The sequence below is a fragment of the Galeopterus variegatus genome, unplaced genomic scaffold, assembly GCF_000696425.1.
Source record: "Galeopterus variegatus unplaced genomic scaffold, G_variegatus-3.0.2 Scaffold424, whole genome shotgun sequence".
Classification (NCBI taxonomy): domain Eukaryota; kingdom Metazoa; phylum Chordata; class Mammalia; order Dermoptera; family Cynocephalidae; genus Galeopterus; species Galeopterus variegatus.
In genome coordinates, this window is record NW_007726535.1 from 230,193 (window position 1) to 248,052 (window position 17,860).

Below are 17,860 nucleotides of genomic sequence, written 5' to 3' on the forward strand. Positions count from 1 at the left end.
TGGGTTGCGATCCTGTTGCCGGTCCCCGGTACGGGCGTGACACCGAGGGTTGCAATCCCGTTACTGGTCAGTAAAAAAGACAAAAAGAAAAAAAAAAAAGAAAAGAAGTGCGACTGCTTTTTATGTGTCAATTTTGTATCCTGTTACTTTGCTGAATTTGTTTTTATTTATTTATTTATTTAGGTGGCTGGCCAGTACAGGGATCAAACCCTGAACCTTGGTGTTATCATCACCACACTCTAACCAACTGAGCTTACCAGCCAGCCTACTATTTAATACTTTTATTTTGAGAGAGATGTGAATTTGTTTTCCTTAACCCTTTGTTTCCTTTGTTTCAGTTTCACATCATGATCAGCTAGCAGAAAAAGGGCATGATTGAGAAAGAAGAGGACATTGTGGGAGAGAAATTGAGGGGGAATGGGGTGCAGTAGCAGGTGCCTTGCCTGTGTCCCTGGGCACAGCCTATTGGCTCTGGAGGACAGCCCTGAGGGGTCTGGTCTGTGCCAAGTCTTTGTCCGGTAACCATGGTGAGGATTAGGCCATATGGGTTAACCCACCCAACCACGTTTCCTAATGATTGGGGTCAGCCACATTGCAGGATCCTTCCTGAGTCTGACCAACCAGCTTCCCTTTTTTCTCAGATATCAAGTACCAGTTTTTAGTTTTGGGTTTTTTGTTGTTGTTGTTGTCATAATGGGGTTTGTGGGGTAGCTACCCAGAAAGTTGTCAGGCAGCTATAAATCCTCCTGGGGCTGTCACCTACTTCATGGAAAAGAGGCTTTCTTGGTGACCCACCAACTCATCTGTACTCACCACCAATGGGATGATGTCAGCTGGTAGGCTGTTGGGAGAACATCTTCAGGTCGGGTTTCCTGCCCTGCTCCCTGGGATTGGACCAGGTGCCATATGGTGGGCATAGCAGGCCCAGGGAAGCCTGCTATGTTGGACAGTGCTGTATTTATCAGGCCACCCCCAGACAGCTCCCTCCTGCCCTCCCCCTCCAGGGGAGGTCTCAGCAGGACAGCTAGAGTGTCTGTCTGTCCTCTGCTCAAACACTCCAGAAGCTGCCCAGATCCTTCTGTGGAAACCGAACCTTCTGACAGCCTCAGGGCCCTACTCAGCCCTCGTCCCTGCCCCTCGCTGCCCTCATCTCCTCCCCTTCTCCCCTTACTGGGCCAGGCCAGTACCAGGCCTCACCTCCTGAGCTCTTTGCTTTGCTGTGTCCCCTGCCTGGGATGCTCTTCCTCAGGGAGCCATATGGCTCCCCTCTAGGCTCACTGAGTTCTCCCTAAAGGCCAGTTTTCCTGGCATGTCTTCTCCTGCCTACTGAGGCCAGCCTCAACTTTCTACCCTTTCTTTGTCTCTACCACTAGTACTCAGCACTGTTTGAATTTATGTCTCCCTTTGGCAGGCAGGCAATCTGTACTTTTGAATAAATGAATGCATTAATGACCAATGGCAGGGGATGGGCAGCACCATGCAAGAGCCTGGGGCAGGGCTGGCTGCTGGCTGTGAACTGATCACCCGTGGTCATGTCAGGTCCTGTTGGGTCCTGTGTGGTGTTTCCATGGGTTGCCAGCTGCCGCACGCTCTTTCCAGACCTGATGCCCACATGGTTTGCTCGGCACTTGATTTCATTATGCATACGTGCATTGATTGCCTGGTCTGGCTGCAGCATGAAGACAGGGAAGGACTCGGAGGCTGGGCTGCAGCCCACACCACCCAGCTGTGTGCTACGTGTGGGATGCTGCAGCTCCGCACCTGGCTTCCTCCCTCTGCTTGCTAGTGCTGTCATGAGGATTCACTCATTCCCAAAGCAAGTGCTGTTGAGACCGTGCCTGGCATTCCTGGTTCTCGGGATGACAGAGAGGCAGAAAAAAGGTAGACAAATGATTAAGACCACCTTAGAGAGGCCTAAGTGCTACCTCTGCTTGCTAGTGCTGTCATGAGGATTCACTCATTCCCAAAGCAAGTGCTGTTGAGACCATGCCTGGCATTCCTGGTTCTCGGGATGACAGAGAGGCAGAAAAAAGGTAGACAAATGATTAAGACCACCTTAGAGAGGCCTAAGTGCTGCAAAGAAAGTAGAGCAGGAGGGTATGGAAAGGGGCTGGTGGGGAGGGGAGGGCTTGGGAGCTGGTGCTTAGCTGAGGCCAGAATGCTGAGAAGAAGCTAGTTCTGCCCAGGTGAGGGGAACATTCTAGTGAGCAAAAAGTGGTGCACAGGGCCCAGAGGCTCAGGGCTCCATGAACATGGTCAGGGGTTGGGGTTTCCTCATTTCTCGCAAGGGAGGCAGAAGTGCCCAAGGTGGCTGGGCTGGGCTGTTCCCCCAGGGCTGGGCTCTAAGAGCAATGGCCAGTTCACCATGCCCTCATCCTCGTCTTAAAGCTGAGAGGCAGGAGCATGACTGGGCAGGTGCATGTGGCTTGCTCAACCAGCAGAACACTGGACAACAGGGAGGGATAGTCCCAGCCCCACACGACAGTGGAAGGAGTCTTACAGACTTGATGCCTAGGGAACAAAGCTAGGCCCCAAAGGGTCCATCCTTTGTGATTCCATGACATCCAGTTTCAGAACAGGCGCAACTAAGCTGGGGTGAGGAGCCAGGATGGTGGCTCCCCAGGAGAAGGCCAAGGTGGGAGCTCCTGGGTGCAAGCCATGTTGTCTGAGTCTTGGTGCTGGTTACTAGTGTCCATTTGTGAAAACCCCCCCAGCTGCATGCCCGGGGCCCTCTCTGGCTGCGTGTCACACGTCAGCAGGGTGTCTGCTGGAGGATGAGGGACATGGGAGGAGTTGGCCTAGCACCTCTGCTCCCCTGCCAGGCTTGCCTGTCACCTCGCCTGGTTGGTACAAGGGACAAACTCTGTAAAGAAACAAAGTAAGGGCATAGATGTTGGCTTAAGATGGAGGCTCAGGGACAGTTTATGATGAGTGATACTTGAGCTGAGCCCTGCCTGGCCTTTGTAGTTATATAAAGATTGAGAGCAGCAGGATTCAAAAGGCAGAAAAGAGGGCACCAGCCACTGTGGGGAGAGAGAGGGACAGGAATAGAGGTGAGGTGGGACTTCGGTGCCCCCAGGGGCCACTTCAGGGCCTCCCAAAGGATGACTGTGCCGGGCCCTGAGCCAGAGCCTCTCGGGGCAGCCTGAGAGGCTTGTGGGGACAGCTCCGTTTAGCAGGTGAGGAAGTGGAAAGACAAGGGCCTGCCCTGGTTCTAAGCAAGGTCCACCCTAGGCCTGGTGGCTCCAGAGCATTCGTCCCCACCTTCTCGTGGCCTCCCTGGGCTGGGGCGGTCCTGACTGCTTCTAACTTGTGTTCTTTGGTTCTTGCCCCAGCTAAACATCCATGTGGGAAACATTTCCCTGGTGGACCAGTTTGAGTGGGACATGTCAGAGAAGGAGAACTCACCGGAGAAGTTTGCCCTGAAGCTGTGCTCAGAGCTGGGGTTGGGCGGGGAGTTTGTCACCACCATTGCATACAGCATCCGGGGACAGCTGAGCTGGCATCAGAAGACCTATGCCTTCAGGTAGGATCACATTTAGATCTCTCCCTCCCTTTTTCCTCTGCAAAACCATTTTGGGAAAGATACTTCTCTGTATGAGTGGTGATGCCTTTGCGATGTTCTTGGGCTCCGATCTGGCCATGGTAAGTTTGTTTGCTCTGTCCCCTTCCTGCCTGGTGCATCTCTGTAGGGCTCCCCTGGTGTGTCACAGACGGGGCTGGAGTTAAAAAGACAGCTATTGGAAGCACTTAGCAGGGGGCCTGGCAAAAGGAGTTCCATCAGTGTGAATCTGAAGTCCCCAAGTGCCAGCTGCAACCTTGAGGCCCTCCACCCTCATGCACATGGCATCCTCTCCCCAGCTGTCACGCCCTGCATCCTCTCTGTGCTCTTGCCCAGACTCTTGGTTCTTCCTCTGTTGGACTGGCATTCTTTGTGAACAAGGGCCCTCCCCGGCTCACAGGGTCAGGAAGGTGTAGCAGCTCCTCCATACTGTGGTGTCTCTGCTGCCCTTCAGTCAGAGAACATTTGATGAGTCCCATGCTGGCCTGAGCTCCACACTGGTGCTGTGGAAGAGGAAGAGACAGGCCACCCTGATACCTTCCTGCAGCATTCAGCCTGCCTGAGAAGGTGGAAGTGTGAACAGAACATTATGGTCCAGGGTCCTCTGTGCTAGGGGTGGGGGTGGACCAGAGGGAGCTCGTTCCTGGCAGGAGGTAGGAGCTCAACCAGCTTTTTTTGTGTGTGTGTGACCGGTAAGGGGATTGGAACCCTTGGCTTGGTGTCGCCTATAGCCAAAGCCAATGGGCCCAAGAGCCAGTAGCCTTGTGCCCTGGAGTCTACTCTTTGAGGTCCTGTGAAGCAGTGACATTGCACAGGTCCTGGGAGTGACATCAACACACCTCCCCCACACGCCAGTTGAGTCAGAACCCTGGTTCTGGACTCGCAGGTGCAGGTGGCAGACTTGCTGCTGCTGGCAGCCGCACACTAAAGGTGGTGACATTTGCCTAGCTCTGTGGTTGCTGCCAGTGCCATAGTCAGGGCTCAGGAGCTGAAGCCCCCCAGGGCCTCCTGGCATCTTTTTTCTTGGCCATCAGCACAGGGCAGCATCGCTGCTGCTCTGACCCCTGGGTGACCGAAGCCATCAAATTCCTTGCCAAGTTCCAGGCTGTCTGCAGTTCACAGAGTGGCCCCAGTGCACACCCCTTTGGGAGCCTATGGTGGTGGCAGGTCAGTACTCACAGACGGATCTCTCCTTTATCGGCGTCCACCTAATGAATTCCAGTTGTGTGGACTGGGAATATCACAGACCCCCCCAGCCCACTGTGGTCTACGGTGCTGATTGTGCAGGTTTCAGATCTTTGGGATTAAAGGCAAGACCACCCTGCTAGGGACAGGGGCAAGCACACATCTCCTACATGGTGGCCTGCCTGGGGGGCTGGGAGGCATCTGGAGCATCTCTTTTGGCATCGGGAGGGTTACTTGTGTTTTCCTAGCCGACCAGGCCTCTTAAACTCTTCACGCAGGGCCTGGCCTGTTCTTTGTGCACAGCCAGGATACACCCCACACTGGAAAAGAGCTGGTAAGGACAGGACAGGGACCTTAGGGTCAGGAGCTGGCTTGACTCAGACTTCACTGTCCAGGGGACAGAACTGTGGCCCGCTGTGGCAAGGAAGGGTGCTGGAACTTGTGTCCCCTGACCCTAACCCACTTTCCTCCCACTGCACTGCCCCTCCTTACAGGAGCTGAGAAGGCAGGACCTCTTAACTCTTCCCCCAAGGAGACCAACGTCAGCCCTGTCCTGCCCTTTAGGCCCTGCCTGGGGGAAGGAGAAGGAGCTGCTGAGTCCCCAGGGTCAGGGGCTGCTCTCAGCCCACAGAGAGCTGGACCAGGAGCCCTAGGAACTGCTGAGTCATGTGACTCCTTAAAAAGGGTTTTAAATTCTGGGCCTCTGTTGCCACAAGTTGGAAGGACTCTGAATTCCTGAGAGCCAGTCCTGTCCATCTCCCACCAGCCTGAGCCCAGTGCCTGGCTGCCATGCCCTCAGCGATGGGGGCATTGTCTGGTGTCCACAGTGCAGGATGTGCCATGACCACAGAAAGCACCAGAGGCAGCAGGCATGAAGAAGGGCAGCTGGGAGTGGGTGGGGGTGGCTAGAACCTGGGGTGAGGATGGCCAGGGCAGGGTGTTGGCATCGGGGCACTGGGGTGGGAAAGAGGAGGTAGGGACCAGGGCAGGAGCTCAGAGAAGGCAGGCAGGTGCGGCCCACTTCCAGACTGCCTGTGGATTGGGCACTGGGTGTCCTACCCTCTGGCGCTCCTCATACCAGCAGCCCTGCCAGGAGTATGTGCTGGGTGGGGCAAATGTGGACTAAGGGTCACAGAGCTTGGCAGCTGGGCCTGAGTGAGGGACAGAGAAACAGTGACACTGGCACAACATCAGGAATTAGGTTGGGGAATGCCAGGACACTTAGGATTGGTTGAGTGTAAGCCACAGAGGTTACTCCTGAAGCTGTGCCCTCCAGCTCTGGCCTGATGTTGGATTTTATTTGTTTGTTTGTTTGTTTTTTTAAAAGATGACCGGTAAGGGGATCTTAACCCTTGATTTGGTGTTGTCAGCACCACGCTCAGCCAGTGAGCGAACCGGCCATCCCTATATGGGATCCGAACCCGGGGCCTTGGTGTTATCAGCACCGCACTCACCCGAGTGAGCCACGGGCCGGCCCAGATTTTATTTGTTTTTATAACAGCTTTATCGAGATATAATTCCCATATCATACAATTCACCCATTTAAAATATACAGTTCAGTGGTTATTAGTGCGTTCACAGAGATGTGAAACCATCACCACATGATGTGAAACCATCACCACATTCAATTTTAGAACATTTTCATCACCCCAAAAGGAAGCTCCACACCCTCATTCCCAAGACTCGTAGCCCTAGACAACCACTACCTACCTTCTACATAAATCTACGTCTGTAGATTTGACTCTTTTTTTTTTTTCCCCCTAAAGATGACCAGTAAGGGGATCTTAACCCTTGACTTGGTGTTGTCAGCACCACGCTGTCCCAAGTGAGCCACAGTCCAGCCTAGATTTGCCTCTTCTGGATACTTAATGTAAACGGAATCATCTAGTATGTGGTCTTTTATGACAGGCTTCATTAGCATGTTTTCAAGGATCATCCATGTTGTAGCGTGTATCAGAACTTCATTCTTTTTTATGGCTGAATAATATTCCATTGCATGGATATAGCACATTTTCTTTATCCATTCATCAGTTGCTTGACTCAGGTATTTTCCACTTTTTGGCTATTGTGAATAATGGTGCTAAGAACATTGGTGTACAGTTTGTTGTTTGAACACCTGTTTGCAGTTCTCTCGTATATACACCTAGGAGTGGAATTGCTGGATCATGTGGTAACATTATGTTTACGTTTTGAATAATTACCAGACTGTTTTCCAAAGAGGCTGTACCGTTTTACATTCCCACCGGCAGTGGGAAGTTCCAGTCTAAGTCCTCGCCAGCCCTTGCTTTTGTGTCTCTTTGGTCACCGCCATCCTAATGGGTGTGAAGTAACTGTGGTTTTGATTTGCGTTTCCCTAATGACTAATGATATTGAACATCTTTTCTTGTATATTTCTTCTCTCATTTGTGTATCTTTGGAGAAATGGCTATTTGAGTCCTTTGCCTGTTTTTTACTTGGGTTATTTGTCTTTTTATTATTGAGTTACATAGAGAGAGTTATTTTATATTTCCTAGATAGAAGTTTCTTATCAGATGTATGATTTGCAGATATTTTTCTCCCATGTTGTAGATTGCCTTTTCACTTTCTCAATAGTGTCCTTTGAAGCACAAAAGTTTTTATTTTGATGTAGTCCAATTTACGTTTTTTAGTTTGTTGCTCCTTTCGGTGTCCTGTCTAAGAATCCACTGACTAATCCAGAGGCGTATTGTCCCAGCACCACATTGAAAAGACTGCTCTTTTCCCCATTGAGTGGACCTGGCATGCTTGTCGAAAATCAGTTGATCCTGGATAGAAAGTGGAATGGGGAGGGAGAAGATGAGGGGGAGAGAGGTTGGGGATAATTGGGTGGGGGACATGGGGTACAAATGCAATTTGCGGTAAGGGGCATGCTGCCAGTATGGATCTGGCATTCACATCTTGGGCATGAGGGGTGACAGTCAGCTTTGTATCTCATGAATATTAAAAACCAAAAAAAAAAAAATCAGTTGAACCTGGGGGTCTGGGAGGCTTTGCTTGCAAACATGATGGTGACATCAAGTTTTGTTTGTCGTCTCCTCCCAGTTAAGTGGCCATGGGAGGTCTTTTTCCTTTGAAGTCTCTATTCTCTCATTGCTACAGTAGGGATAATAATGCTGCTCAGCTTGCCTGTTACATCACATGAGGTCATGAAAGTGAGATCACATTGGAAATAAACCTGAAGATACTCCACAAACATCATTCTGGGCTCTCTGTCACCTCAGATGCAGGCCTCCCCCGCCTGGGTGTCTTTGTCCACCTGCACACTTAGGGGTGATAGGAACGTCTGGGGTCCCTGGTGGCCTTAAAGCCTATGAATCTTTCCCTTGAAAGAGTGGGAGCAGGGTGGCTCCCACAGCCCCCAGGACTTCCTGGCACTCAGGGCAGTGTCTCTCTGTCTATATGTGCTTCCCAAACCCGAGGCAGGCTAGTGCTGGCTCCAGGCCCATTCTTATGTGATTGGTTTGAGCAGTTCTTATTTTAGAACAAACCCACTGGAGTGGAATCTTCCCAGAGTCAAAGGGAGGTAAACAAAGTGGCCTCCAGGTCCTACTCGCCAGCTCTTGTTTAAATTAAGAGGAAAACATGTTTTGCTCCCCTCGGCTTGGCCTCCCGAGGAAGGCAGCTGGGAGCCCACGAGGTGAGGAACAATGTTTGGGGTCTGAGGCTGGGCACTTCCCGGATTGCCAAACCACCTGGCGCTGGCGCTGGCTGGGAAACAGCCATCAGGAGCTGCTGAAGATGGGTTGGCCCCAGGGGATCACGGGGCAGAAGCACCAGCACTGCCCAGTCCCTCGCCTCTGAGTCACCACCACGAGCTCAGGCTTCCAGGCCTCATGGGTGTGGAATTTGGTGGGCTGAGCATCGGCCCACCCTTGCAGGGGAGCGGGGGGCTGCTCTGGTCTGCAGTGCCAGCCTCAGCCAGCACCCAGGCCATGCCTGGTGTGCTCACAGTCCTGAGACCCTCGGGCTGAGGATAGCACTGAGCCTGGCCTTCCTGGGCCAGAATTGGCCCTTGGCTGTTAATGCCAGGCACGAGCTGGCTGGGGTGGTGAGGAGCCAGGAGTATGCAGTCAGATCTGTGTGGACACTTTTCTGCAGCTGACCAGTCACACAACATTGTGCACAGCCTGCAGGGAGGCTGGGTGAGAAGTTCCTGGCCCCTAGGAAGCCCCCTCAGCAGATGTATGCTGGCTGCTTTAATAATAATAATCCTCCAGCAGCCCTCACAGCAATAAATATTGTTCCCATGTTACAGATGCAGTGTCAAAACAAAGGCAGCCCAGTAGGGACCTGTCCTTTATGCTTGCACTCATGCCTCCCAAAGCTAATGCTGCTTTGCAGGGCTCAGGCTGTGGGGTGGCAGACACCTGATGGGGCTGCGGTAGAGTGGGTGGCCTTGCCCCAGGGCACTGAGCCTCTGGGGACGAGTGCAGGCCAACTAGCTGGAAGAGAAAAGGACTGTGGAAGTTCCCAGTGGTGACAGCTGGAAGGGAAGGGAAGATCATGGTTGGGGCTTCACCCTGAGGCTTTCTCTGCCAGGATGGGATTTGGCATGACCCAACCTGGAAGCACCATTAGTACTCAAAGCTGTCCTGCCTTCCCAGGATGGAGTTGAGCGCTGAAGGTGGGAGGTATTTGGGCTCTTCTGGTGTCCTTGGCTGCAACACTTCATTGGCCTCCTTTCACACAGATTTGGAAACCAAGGCCAAGAGGCAACAGCTCAACCACATTGCCCCCAGCACCCCTGTGCCTTCATAGACTTTGCCCATGCTGACCACCCTCATCACTGTGTCCACTTGGCAAGAGGAGGGCACAGATGGCCCCGTAGAGCAGAGTTGGCTGTCTCTGCAGGGCCACAGCAGAGTGTGGTTGGGGGATATGGTTTCCAGGTCCAGCTCTGTGCCAGCCAGCTGTCTGACCCTCAGTGAATAGGCCAGTTGCTCTGGGGCTTAGTTTGGCCCCCGTGAAGTGGGCTGAGGGGCTAGTGTGTGGAATATTCAAGAGTAGCCAGCCCTTTGGCCTTCAGTGAGGGGTGTCAGGGACTCCTGGGCTACTCCTCTTCTTGGCTGTCCTTTCACCCTCTGTCCTGTTTCCTGATCAGTGGGCCCTGATGGGTCCTGGGCCTGGACAGAGTTGGGCACACAGCCCCCGTCCCCTGCTGGCAGCATTCCCTCCGCAGTCTCGCAGAGTAGTGACACTGAGGTGGCAGATAAAGTGCCTGTTGAGAGTTCTCTTGAAGGGAAGCCCATGGGGTCACAGGGGCAAAACTAATGTTGCCAGGAAGGTCCTTGGCCCGACACGCAGCTCGTATAACTTCGTATAATGTATGCTATACGAAGTTATGGCACACAGCCCCCGTCCCCTGCTGGCAGCATTCCCTCCGCAGTCTCGCAGAGTAGTGACACTGAGGTGGCAGATAAAGTGCCTGTTGAGAGTTCTCTTGAAGGGAAGCCCATGGGGTCACAGGGGCAAAACTAATGTTGCCAGGAAGGTCCTGGCATCTGTGGCCGCTCCCTTGAGGCTCAGGTGACAGGAGCATCCCCTGGCTTCCCTATCAGCAGTTCTGGGGCACAGAAATGGGCCAGAGTCCCCAGGCCATAGCCTCACCTCGGCCGTGCTGGGCCCAGTGGAGCAGGGCCTGGATGGGGGTGCTGAGGGATAGGGTTCCAGCGGCTGCTCTGTGGACTGGCAATTGCTCCTCTGTCTCTTCTCTGCCCAGTGAGAACCCCCTGCCCACAGTGGAGATTGCCATCCGGAACACGGGTGATGCAGACCAGTGGTGCCCACTGCTGGAGACCCTGACAGATGCCGAGATGGAGAAGAAGATCCGTGACCAGGACCGGAACACAAGGTACTCCATCCCTGTGCTCCTAGCTCTGCCCACAGGCACCCATCTTTCTGGGCAGGGCCAGAGCCTTCTCCTTTCCCCAGTGACCCATGGTCTCTGGACAGAGACCTGTGTTGCCAGAGGCAGGCTCCTGGGTGAGGAGGCCCCATCCAGTCCCCAGCATGGGTTTCCCTGCAGGGAACAAAAGCAAGTCCTCAGGTTGGGTCTGATCACAGCCCAAACCCAGATTCCAGGGTCCCTGGAGAGATGGGCAGGGTCAGAACAGGCAGGACAGAAGAGCAGCTTCCAGAAACAGGCCAAGAAAGGCCTGGGGGTCCTGTCTGTCCCCACTCCACCCTGGCTGCCCTAGAGCTCTGTGGGAGGCAGCTGCCTAGGGCTGGGAGCCAGACCCAGCTCATGCCTCTCCTTCCTCCAGGCGAATGAGGCGTCTCGCCAACACCGCCCCGGCCTGGTAACCAGCCCCTCAGTGCTTGGCTCCCACAGAGCATCTCAGAAGATTGGACCGTTTCTCCTTCGTCATCTGGCAAAGAGAGAGGCAAGGGGACAGCCCGGTGCCATCCTGAGGAACAGGCAGGGATGGGACTTCCAGGTCACCCTCTCCCAGCACACATTCCATTTGCTGGGCCTCAGTCCTATGTCCATTGCCCCTGCTTCCCCAGTCTGCGGGGTCAGGAAGAAGCCTCGTTTTGGGGTTGTGTTTTGTTTTTGTATAGAAGCCCTAGGCAGGGCTAGCAACTCTTTTTAAATAAAAGGCAATAGATCATGTTCATTTCTTCAAGATGATACCATAAAAATCATGAGAAGCCAGGACTGGGGCCTGGCTGGGGTTGGTGTGGCCAAGACCAACATGCCAAGCCTCTCATTCTCTGCCTCAGCTTCCCAGGTGGGGGTTAACAGGGCTCCATTGTCAGCCACCCCAGCACCCTGCAAGGCCCTGGAGTCAGAGCCCAGTCCTTGCTTTTCCTTGGGCTCTCCAGCTTCCCATCTGTCGCCTATACTTGGCACGTCCTTGCGTTGGGGGGGGGAGAAATGAGAAGTGTTGGCTCTGTGAGGCTTAGAGGGCAGGGTGCTCACCAGCCTTTCAGTGACAGCCCTGCCCCTGCCCCCTTTGCTGGCCTGTAGGGAGGAGCCCAGGCCCTCTAGCTGTCCCTGGATATCCCTGGCTCTACCACATCCAGATAGGCTGTAGGCTGCTGCCAGCTGAGGGCATCACTGCTCTGGAGTTCCTTGCAGAAGGCCCAGTTCTGCGTGGGCACTTCTGGGGTGTCACCAGCCTGGGTGCAGGAGGGCCCATCTATTCCAGCTCCAGGTTGACTGGAGTCCATCTCCCCCTGGCTGGTGCTGTGGCCTGGGCCAGCTCCTCCCTCCCAGGCAGGTTGTATGGAATATGGGATAACACACCCGACCCAGTGCTGGTTCTTGGGGTTGATGTGTGTAGAGAGGAGTCACAGCTCTGAGCCCCTGTGGCCTGGGCCAGCTCCTCCCTCCCAGGCAGGTTGTATGGAATATGGGATAACACACCCGGCCCAGTGCTGGTTCTTGGGGTTGATGTGTGTAGAGAGGAGTCACAGCTCTGAGCCCCTTCCCAACTCTCCCTCCAATGAGCTCGTTGTCCTCTGTGTTCTTGTCTGTAATGGGGAAGTGTCCACACTCTAAAAAATGGACATAGGACCCGTGAAGGTGGCACATATGAGTCTCTTCTGAGCCAAGCACTACTTGAGAAACTAGGCACAAAACTCCAGTCTTATTGAAGATAGTGGTCCCAGACCCCCAGCACTGCGTGGTACCATGCTTAGCTGCTGGCAGGTCCTTCCCTGGCAGGGTCCCTGCTCCCTGGGAACATGGCAGGGTCCCTGAGGGACTTGGCTCCCAACCTGAGCCCCATGTGGGGCAGGGACAGAGCTCTGAGTAGGGATTGGGGTTCTTGGTTGCTAGGATGGGCCTGGCTCTCTGGGCCAAGAGCTCCTATCAGCATGTACTAGGACACTACCATTCCCAGGAGTTGGTACTCAGGATCTCTGTCCTCCATCAGAGTGGAGCTCACCAGAGCCCCACAGCCAGGCTTCAATGGAAGGCCCTGAACACAGGGGATGATTCCAGCCCCAGCTGGCCAGCTTTGGACATGAAAGATGCTAGCCCAGTCCATCAGGGAAGAGACAGCCCTGTGCCCCTACAGCTGGTGGGATGGAAGGAACCCTTCCCACCTCACACACTGGGCAGGCAGACCCGCTGCCTGCAAGGGGTCTGGGGAAGGGCCAGCAACTCTGACACCACCAGCCCACACTGCTGCAAACCTGAGGTCGGACTCAACAGAGAACATTTTTGTTATGAGAATGACAACTTGTGGCTGGGAGAGCCCCCCGTGCTGCTGAGCATCCAGGAATAAACCACAGCATGGACAGGCCTAGAGCCACATGGAAAGCTGGCCAGGTCATCTGATGCCCACGTTACAGGAGAGAAAAGTAAATTGCGGCGGTCAGATGAGGCTCACACAGGTCCTCAGCTAAAATGGCAGGGACAGAACATCCCAGAGGTCTCTGCCTCAGCCAGCCAGAGGACTCTGCCAAGGCGAAAACTTCTCAAGGCTTTGAGTTCACAGAAAGGGCAGAGGACCCAGTCCTGGACCTCCTCTGCACCTGACCCCACAGGGCCTTGGTGTCACCCACTGGAAAATGAAGCAAAGGTCCGTTTTTCAAGGTTGCTGATGAGGGATGGGAGAGGCCTGGTTGCCATCAGCCTGAAGGCACTGGGAGCAGGGGCACCTGTAGACTGGGCTCAGCACAACCTGGGACAGCCCTGTCCTGGCAGCTGCTGAGACCTGGCCAACTCTCTTGCTGACCAGCAAGGAGCAGAAGCCCAGGTTGGGTAGGACTTGCCCAAGGCTCTATCAAGGCACTGGTAGGGTTGAGAACCCCGATTCTGTCATGTGAGCTCAAAGCTCTGCTCGGTGACTGGGGGCAAGTTCTTTGCTCTCTGTGGGCCCTCATCCTACCATCTGCAATTGGGCTGAGGGTAGGCATGGAACCATGTGGCCAGCCGAGGCAGAGGGAGCTAGTGCTATGGCCCAAGAGGCTGCAGGTGGTTGTTTATTCGGTTGGGCCTTTGCATGGACCCAGGCTCCAGGCTGGGTTGCTGTGCTGCAAGCAGGGGTTCGAGGTAGGGTAGAGGCCTTCCAGGAACCTCTGGTGCTGGCCCTGGGTGGTATCACTGTTGTGGGGGCGGCAGATGGGGTTCTGGCTGCTCCTCAGGGAGGGGCAGGTAATTGGGGTCCTCCTCAGGGGTATCCAGTAGCAGTTTCCTGTGGGAAGGGGCCCACGCTGAACTGAGGCCCACACAGGTCCCCCATGGGGTGGGGAGCTGTCTGAGGGAACATAGGGGAGGGTGGTCATCTCCAGCACTCACAGGAAGCCAGGGGTCAGCAGCAGCCTCTTGCCTCCAGGCTGGTTGGGGAAGACATCCTCTAGGAAGTAGTAGATGTGGCCCACAGCAATCCCTGCGAAAGAGCCATGGACTGCCAGAGGCTACCCTCCATAGCCCAAAGTCCCAGAGCGTGCTGCAGGCCTCCATCCACAGCCTGGAGGCCTTGCCAGGACGAGAGTAACCTCAGGCCCGCAGCATGAGTGCCCCAGTGTCCTGCACAGACTGCCGGCCCAGGGTTGGCCCTGAAGGACAGACTTAAAGGGCTCAGAGGTGGGCAAGACCTGGGGAGGGGAGGGCCCGAGAACACCAGAGGAGCAGGAGCCATGGAACAGGAACCATGACCCACGCAAGCATCAGCAGATCAGCCCTGAAGATGCAAATCCTGTGGGCCGGCTGGCTTGTTGGAGGGGCTGTAAGAAACAGGAGCTGGGAGGGTAGGAAGAGGAGTGGAGAGGCAGATGAGAGGTCCAGCACAGGAGAGAGGGGACACTGAGGCATAAACAGCATGTTCTGAGGGGAGCAGCCAGCGCAGGTTGGGCAGGATGGACAGGCAGGCTCACCCAGCAGGTCCACGAGGATTGAGTTGCCCAGCAGCAGCGAGAAGCCCATGAGTGCCCAGGGCAGGAATGGAGCCTGGAAGGTGAGGAGGCCGAAGAAGTTGACCCTCACCGAAGGGCTGCGGCGGCTCCAGACATACACCAGCATGGCCATAAGTGCCTGGCCCAGGAAGAACAGGCTGCCCAGGAGTCCCAGCAGCTGGGCCAGAGTCAAGGTGCCCTGGGGCAGACCTCATGCCCAGGACCCCTCTGACTTCCTAAGCCCCTTCCACTGGTTTCCCTTCCCTCATCGTCCTACATTCTCCCATCAGACAGAATCACTCGGTGGCCTTCAGGTCCCAGGAGATATGCCCTGCATACCTATCCACCTCATCCCCGGTTCCAACCACTACCCATTCCTGCCCCCGTTTCTACTGGCTACTCGTCTTGAGGGCTCAGCTCCAGGCACCCCGCAGCTGGCTCTCCTGTGTATTACCCTGTAGAATTTTGCGTACAGCACTGAAGATCTAGCCCTGGGACCTAGAGCTGAGCACACGATAGACACTCTACACATCCTAAAATGCAGTGAATAACCCTGGCCCTCTCCAGCCTGGGCGCCAGGGCCTGAGGTTACAGAGCCCGCTGGAAGGATACAATCATAAGGACGCCCCCAAAGAGAAACATGAAGACAAAGTCGGCTGTACGGCCCCGGAAGGAGCCCTCCTCCAGCATGCGGCAGTAGCGGAACCTGCGGCGTCGGTATAGGAAGTGCCACCCGGCCGAGGCCTCAGTTTCCCCACTCGCGGCCGCTCCCGGCCTAGCGGGCCCGCCCCCCCGCCCTGCCTGGGTCCGCGCGGCACAGGATACACGAAGAGCATGTTGAAGAAGAAGCTGAATCCCAGGGGCCCGAAGAAGAGGAAGCTGGTGACGAGCCTCCAGACCTGCGGAAGGCTGGCGGTCAGGCGCGGGGCGGATGGGGTCGGGCCGACAGGTGTACGGGGCGGGGCAGCCTCACCTGGAACTTCCGGAACACGAGGTGCGGATTGAAGTAGAGCTGGAAGGGGGTGAGGAGCTCCAGCTGCTGTGGAAGCAGGGGCGTGTCAGGGGCTGGCCCCGGAATCCAGGCCATAACCTTGGCGCCCCTCCCTACACCCTTTCCCGGGTCAGGTGCTGTAACCCCCGCTCGGCCCGCTCACCACGGCGGCGGTGGTAAGGACGCAGGCCGCGGTGTAGATCCGTGTCACCGCCGGCACCTGCAGGAACTCAGCTGCCAGCCCCTGCCACGCCATTGAACTTTCTCATGCACGCGTGGCCCGACACGCAGCGCACTCTTTAACCGGCTTCCTAGACCCGCCTCACTCCCTTCTTCGGCCAATCTGCAGGCGAGGCACAGGGCGCACAGGCTAGAGGGGAGGGTCCAGGGCCGGGTAGCCAATGGAAGGAGGAAGAGGGAAGTCGGGGGCGAAAGGGAGAGTGGGCGGGTTGAGACTGGTGGCCAATGAGCAGGCCGCATGGTTGAGCACGTGGCGGTTGTTGTGGCTGCGCTGGCGGAGCGGGAGAACCTGTGGCCAATGAGGAACTGGTCGCTTCGCGGCATTCTAGGGAAGGACCAATAGCGAGGACACACGGCATCGCTGGGGCGGGGCGAGACCCGAGACTGGTGCCCAGAGACCGGAAAGGGGAGAGGCCACAGGGGGCGTGGGTAGGGCGAGGAGGGACTCAGAGTCCGGCCGCGCCGGGTCCTTGCTGGTCCACCACCCCGTCGCTGGCGAACCGGGCGTTTCCCCTCTGAGAGGAACGGAAGGGAAATGCCCACGTACCCTACAGCAGAGGCTCTCAGGAACTGTCCAAATCCCCCAGATGTCCAAGGTGCCCCTCAAACTTGCTGGTTCTTGTCGGGGGTCTTTCCGGGGGCCCGCCAGAGGGGCCAGGGCTGGGGACGTGCAGCCCTGGGTGGGACGCGGGGGTGGTGAGATGGTCCGGAGCAAGTGCACAGGCTGGAGAGGGCCTCGAAATGTTGGTGGAAGAGAGAAACTACATTTATTCATTCATTCATTCAACTTTTTATCGATCACCGACTGTGTGCTGGGCAGTGCTTTAGATGCTGGGGATACAGCAGCCAACAAAAGATGCTGTCCCTTACGGTCCGGCCAAGAAGATAGTCACTAGCACCATTAACTAGTGCTGATGGGACAATTCGCTAATAGAAAATAACGTAAAGTGCGGGCCGGCCCGTGGCTCACTCGGGAGAGTGCGGTGCTGATAACACCAAGGCCCCGGGTTCGGATCCCATATAGGGATGGCCGGTTCGCTCACTGGCTGAGCGTGGTGCTGACAACACCAAATCAAGGGTTAAGATCCCCTTCCCGGTCATCTTTTAAAAAAAAAGAAAAGAACGCAAAGTGAGTGGTGGGTGCCGCGGTGCTAGATGGGGCGATCTGGGAAACCTCTGTGAAGAAGTGACGTTTGATTGTCACTTTTTGAAGATCCCTGTTTCCATTAGGATGGTTACTTTCGCTCACTGGCTGAGCGTGGTGCTGACAACACCAAATCAAGGGTTAAGATCCCCTTACCGGTCATCTTTTAAAAAAAAAGAAAAGAACGCAAAGTGAGTGGTGGGTGCCGCGGTGCTAGATGGGGTGATCTGGGAAACCTCTGTGAAGAAGTGACGTTTGATTGTCACTTTTTGAAGATCCCTGTTTCCATTAGGATGGTTACTATTAAAACAACAACAACGAGAAAACAATAACAGGTGAGAATATGGAAAAACTGTAAACTTTGTGCACAGTTGGTGGGAATATAAAATGGTGCAGCCCATGTAGAAAACAGTATGGCCATTACTCAAAAATTTTAAATAGAATTACCATTAATTTCCAATTTAATTAAAAAATTAAAAATAGAATTCTACTTCTGGGTATATATCCAAAGAATTTAAAGAAGAGACTTGAAGAGAGATTTGTACACCATGTTCATAGCAACATCATTTACAATAGCCAAAGGTGGAAGGAAACAGCCCAAAGGTCCATTGACAGATGAATAGATAAACACAATGTGGTACATCCATACAATGGAATATTATTCAGCCCTAAGGGAATGAAATTCTGATACGTGCTACAACATGGATTATCCTTGAAGACATTATGCTAAGTGAAATAAACCAGTCACGAAAGGACAAATACTTTATGATTCCACTTATATTAAAGGGGAATGGGGAGTTACTATTTAATGGGTGCGGAGTTTCAGTTTGGGAAAATGAACAAGTTCTGGAGATGGGTGGTGGTGATGGTTGCT

General features: G+C 54.7%; 2 protein-coding genes across 3 annotated transcripts in view; one reads left to right on the top strand and one right to left on the bottom strand.

Moving 5' to 3' along the window:
• The window catches only part of SMARCB1 (SWI/SNF related, matrix associated, actin dependent regulator of chromatin, subfamily b, member 1), a 43,678-nt gene extending 32,298 nt beyond the window's left edge, over nt 1–11,380 (top strand). For both annotated transcript variants that reach the window (XM_008568568.1, XM_008568569.1), the window contains exons 8-9: nt 10,485–10,616; nt 11,029–11,380. In XM_008568568.1, the coding sequence (XP_008566790.1) occupies nt 10,485–10,616; nt 11,029–11,068 (172 nt within the window). In that variant the 3' untranslated portion in view covers nt 11,069–11,380. The remainder of the gene's footprint in view (nt 1–10,484; nt 10,617–11,028) is intronic.
• Nucleotides 11,381–13,701: 2,321 nt separating this feature from the next.
• DERL3 (derlin 3) lies at nt 13,702–15,883 on the bottom strand. The gene is made up of 7 exons (XM_008568570.1): nt 15,766–15,883; nt 15,585–15,650; nt 15,437–15,510; nt 15,224–15,317; nt 14,594–14,789; nt 14,016–14,106; nt 13,702–13,911 (listed from the first exon to the last, which is right to left on the bottom strand). The coding sequence occupies exons 1-7, from the start codon at nt 15,856–15,858 to the stop codon at nt 13,818–13,820; spliced, it is 708 nt and encodes a 235-aa protein (XP_008566792.1). The 5' UTR covers nt 15,859–15,883; the 3' UTR covers nt 13,702–13,817.
• Between the last annotated feature and the right edge of the window lie 1,977 nt (nt 15,884–17,860).

Excerpts from the sequence above, each read along its gene's own strand:
- DERL3 (XM_008568570.1), bottom strand. The coding sequence starts at position 15,858 with ATGGCGTGGCAGGGGCTGGCAGCTGAGTTCCTGCAGGTGCCGGCGGTG. Across the intron at positions 15,651-15,765 it reads TCCTTACCACCGCCGCCGTG|CAGCTGGAGCTCCTCACCCC; the intron begins GTGAGCGGGCCG and ends CTGCTTCCACAG. Across the intron at positions 15,511-15,584 it reads TCGTGTTCCGGAAGTTCCAG|GTCTGGAGGCTCGTCACCAG; the intron begins GTGAGGCTGCCC and ends AGCCTTCCGCAG.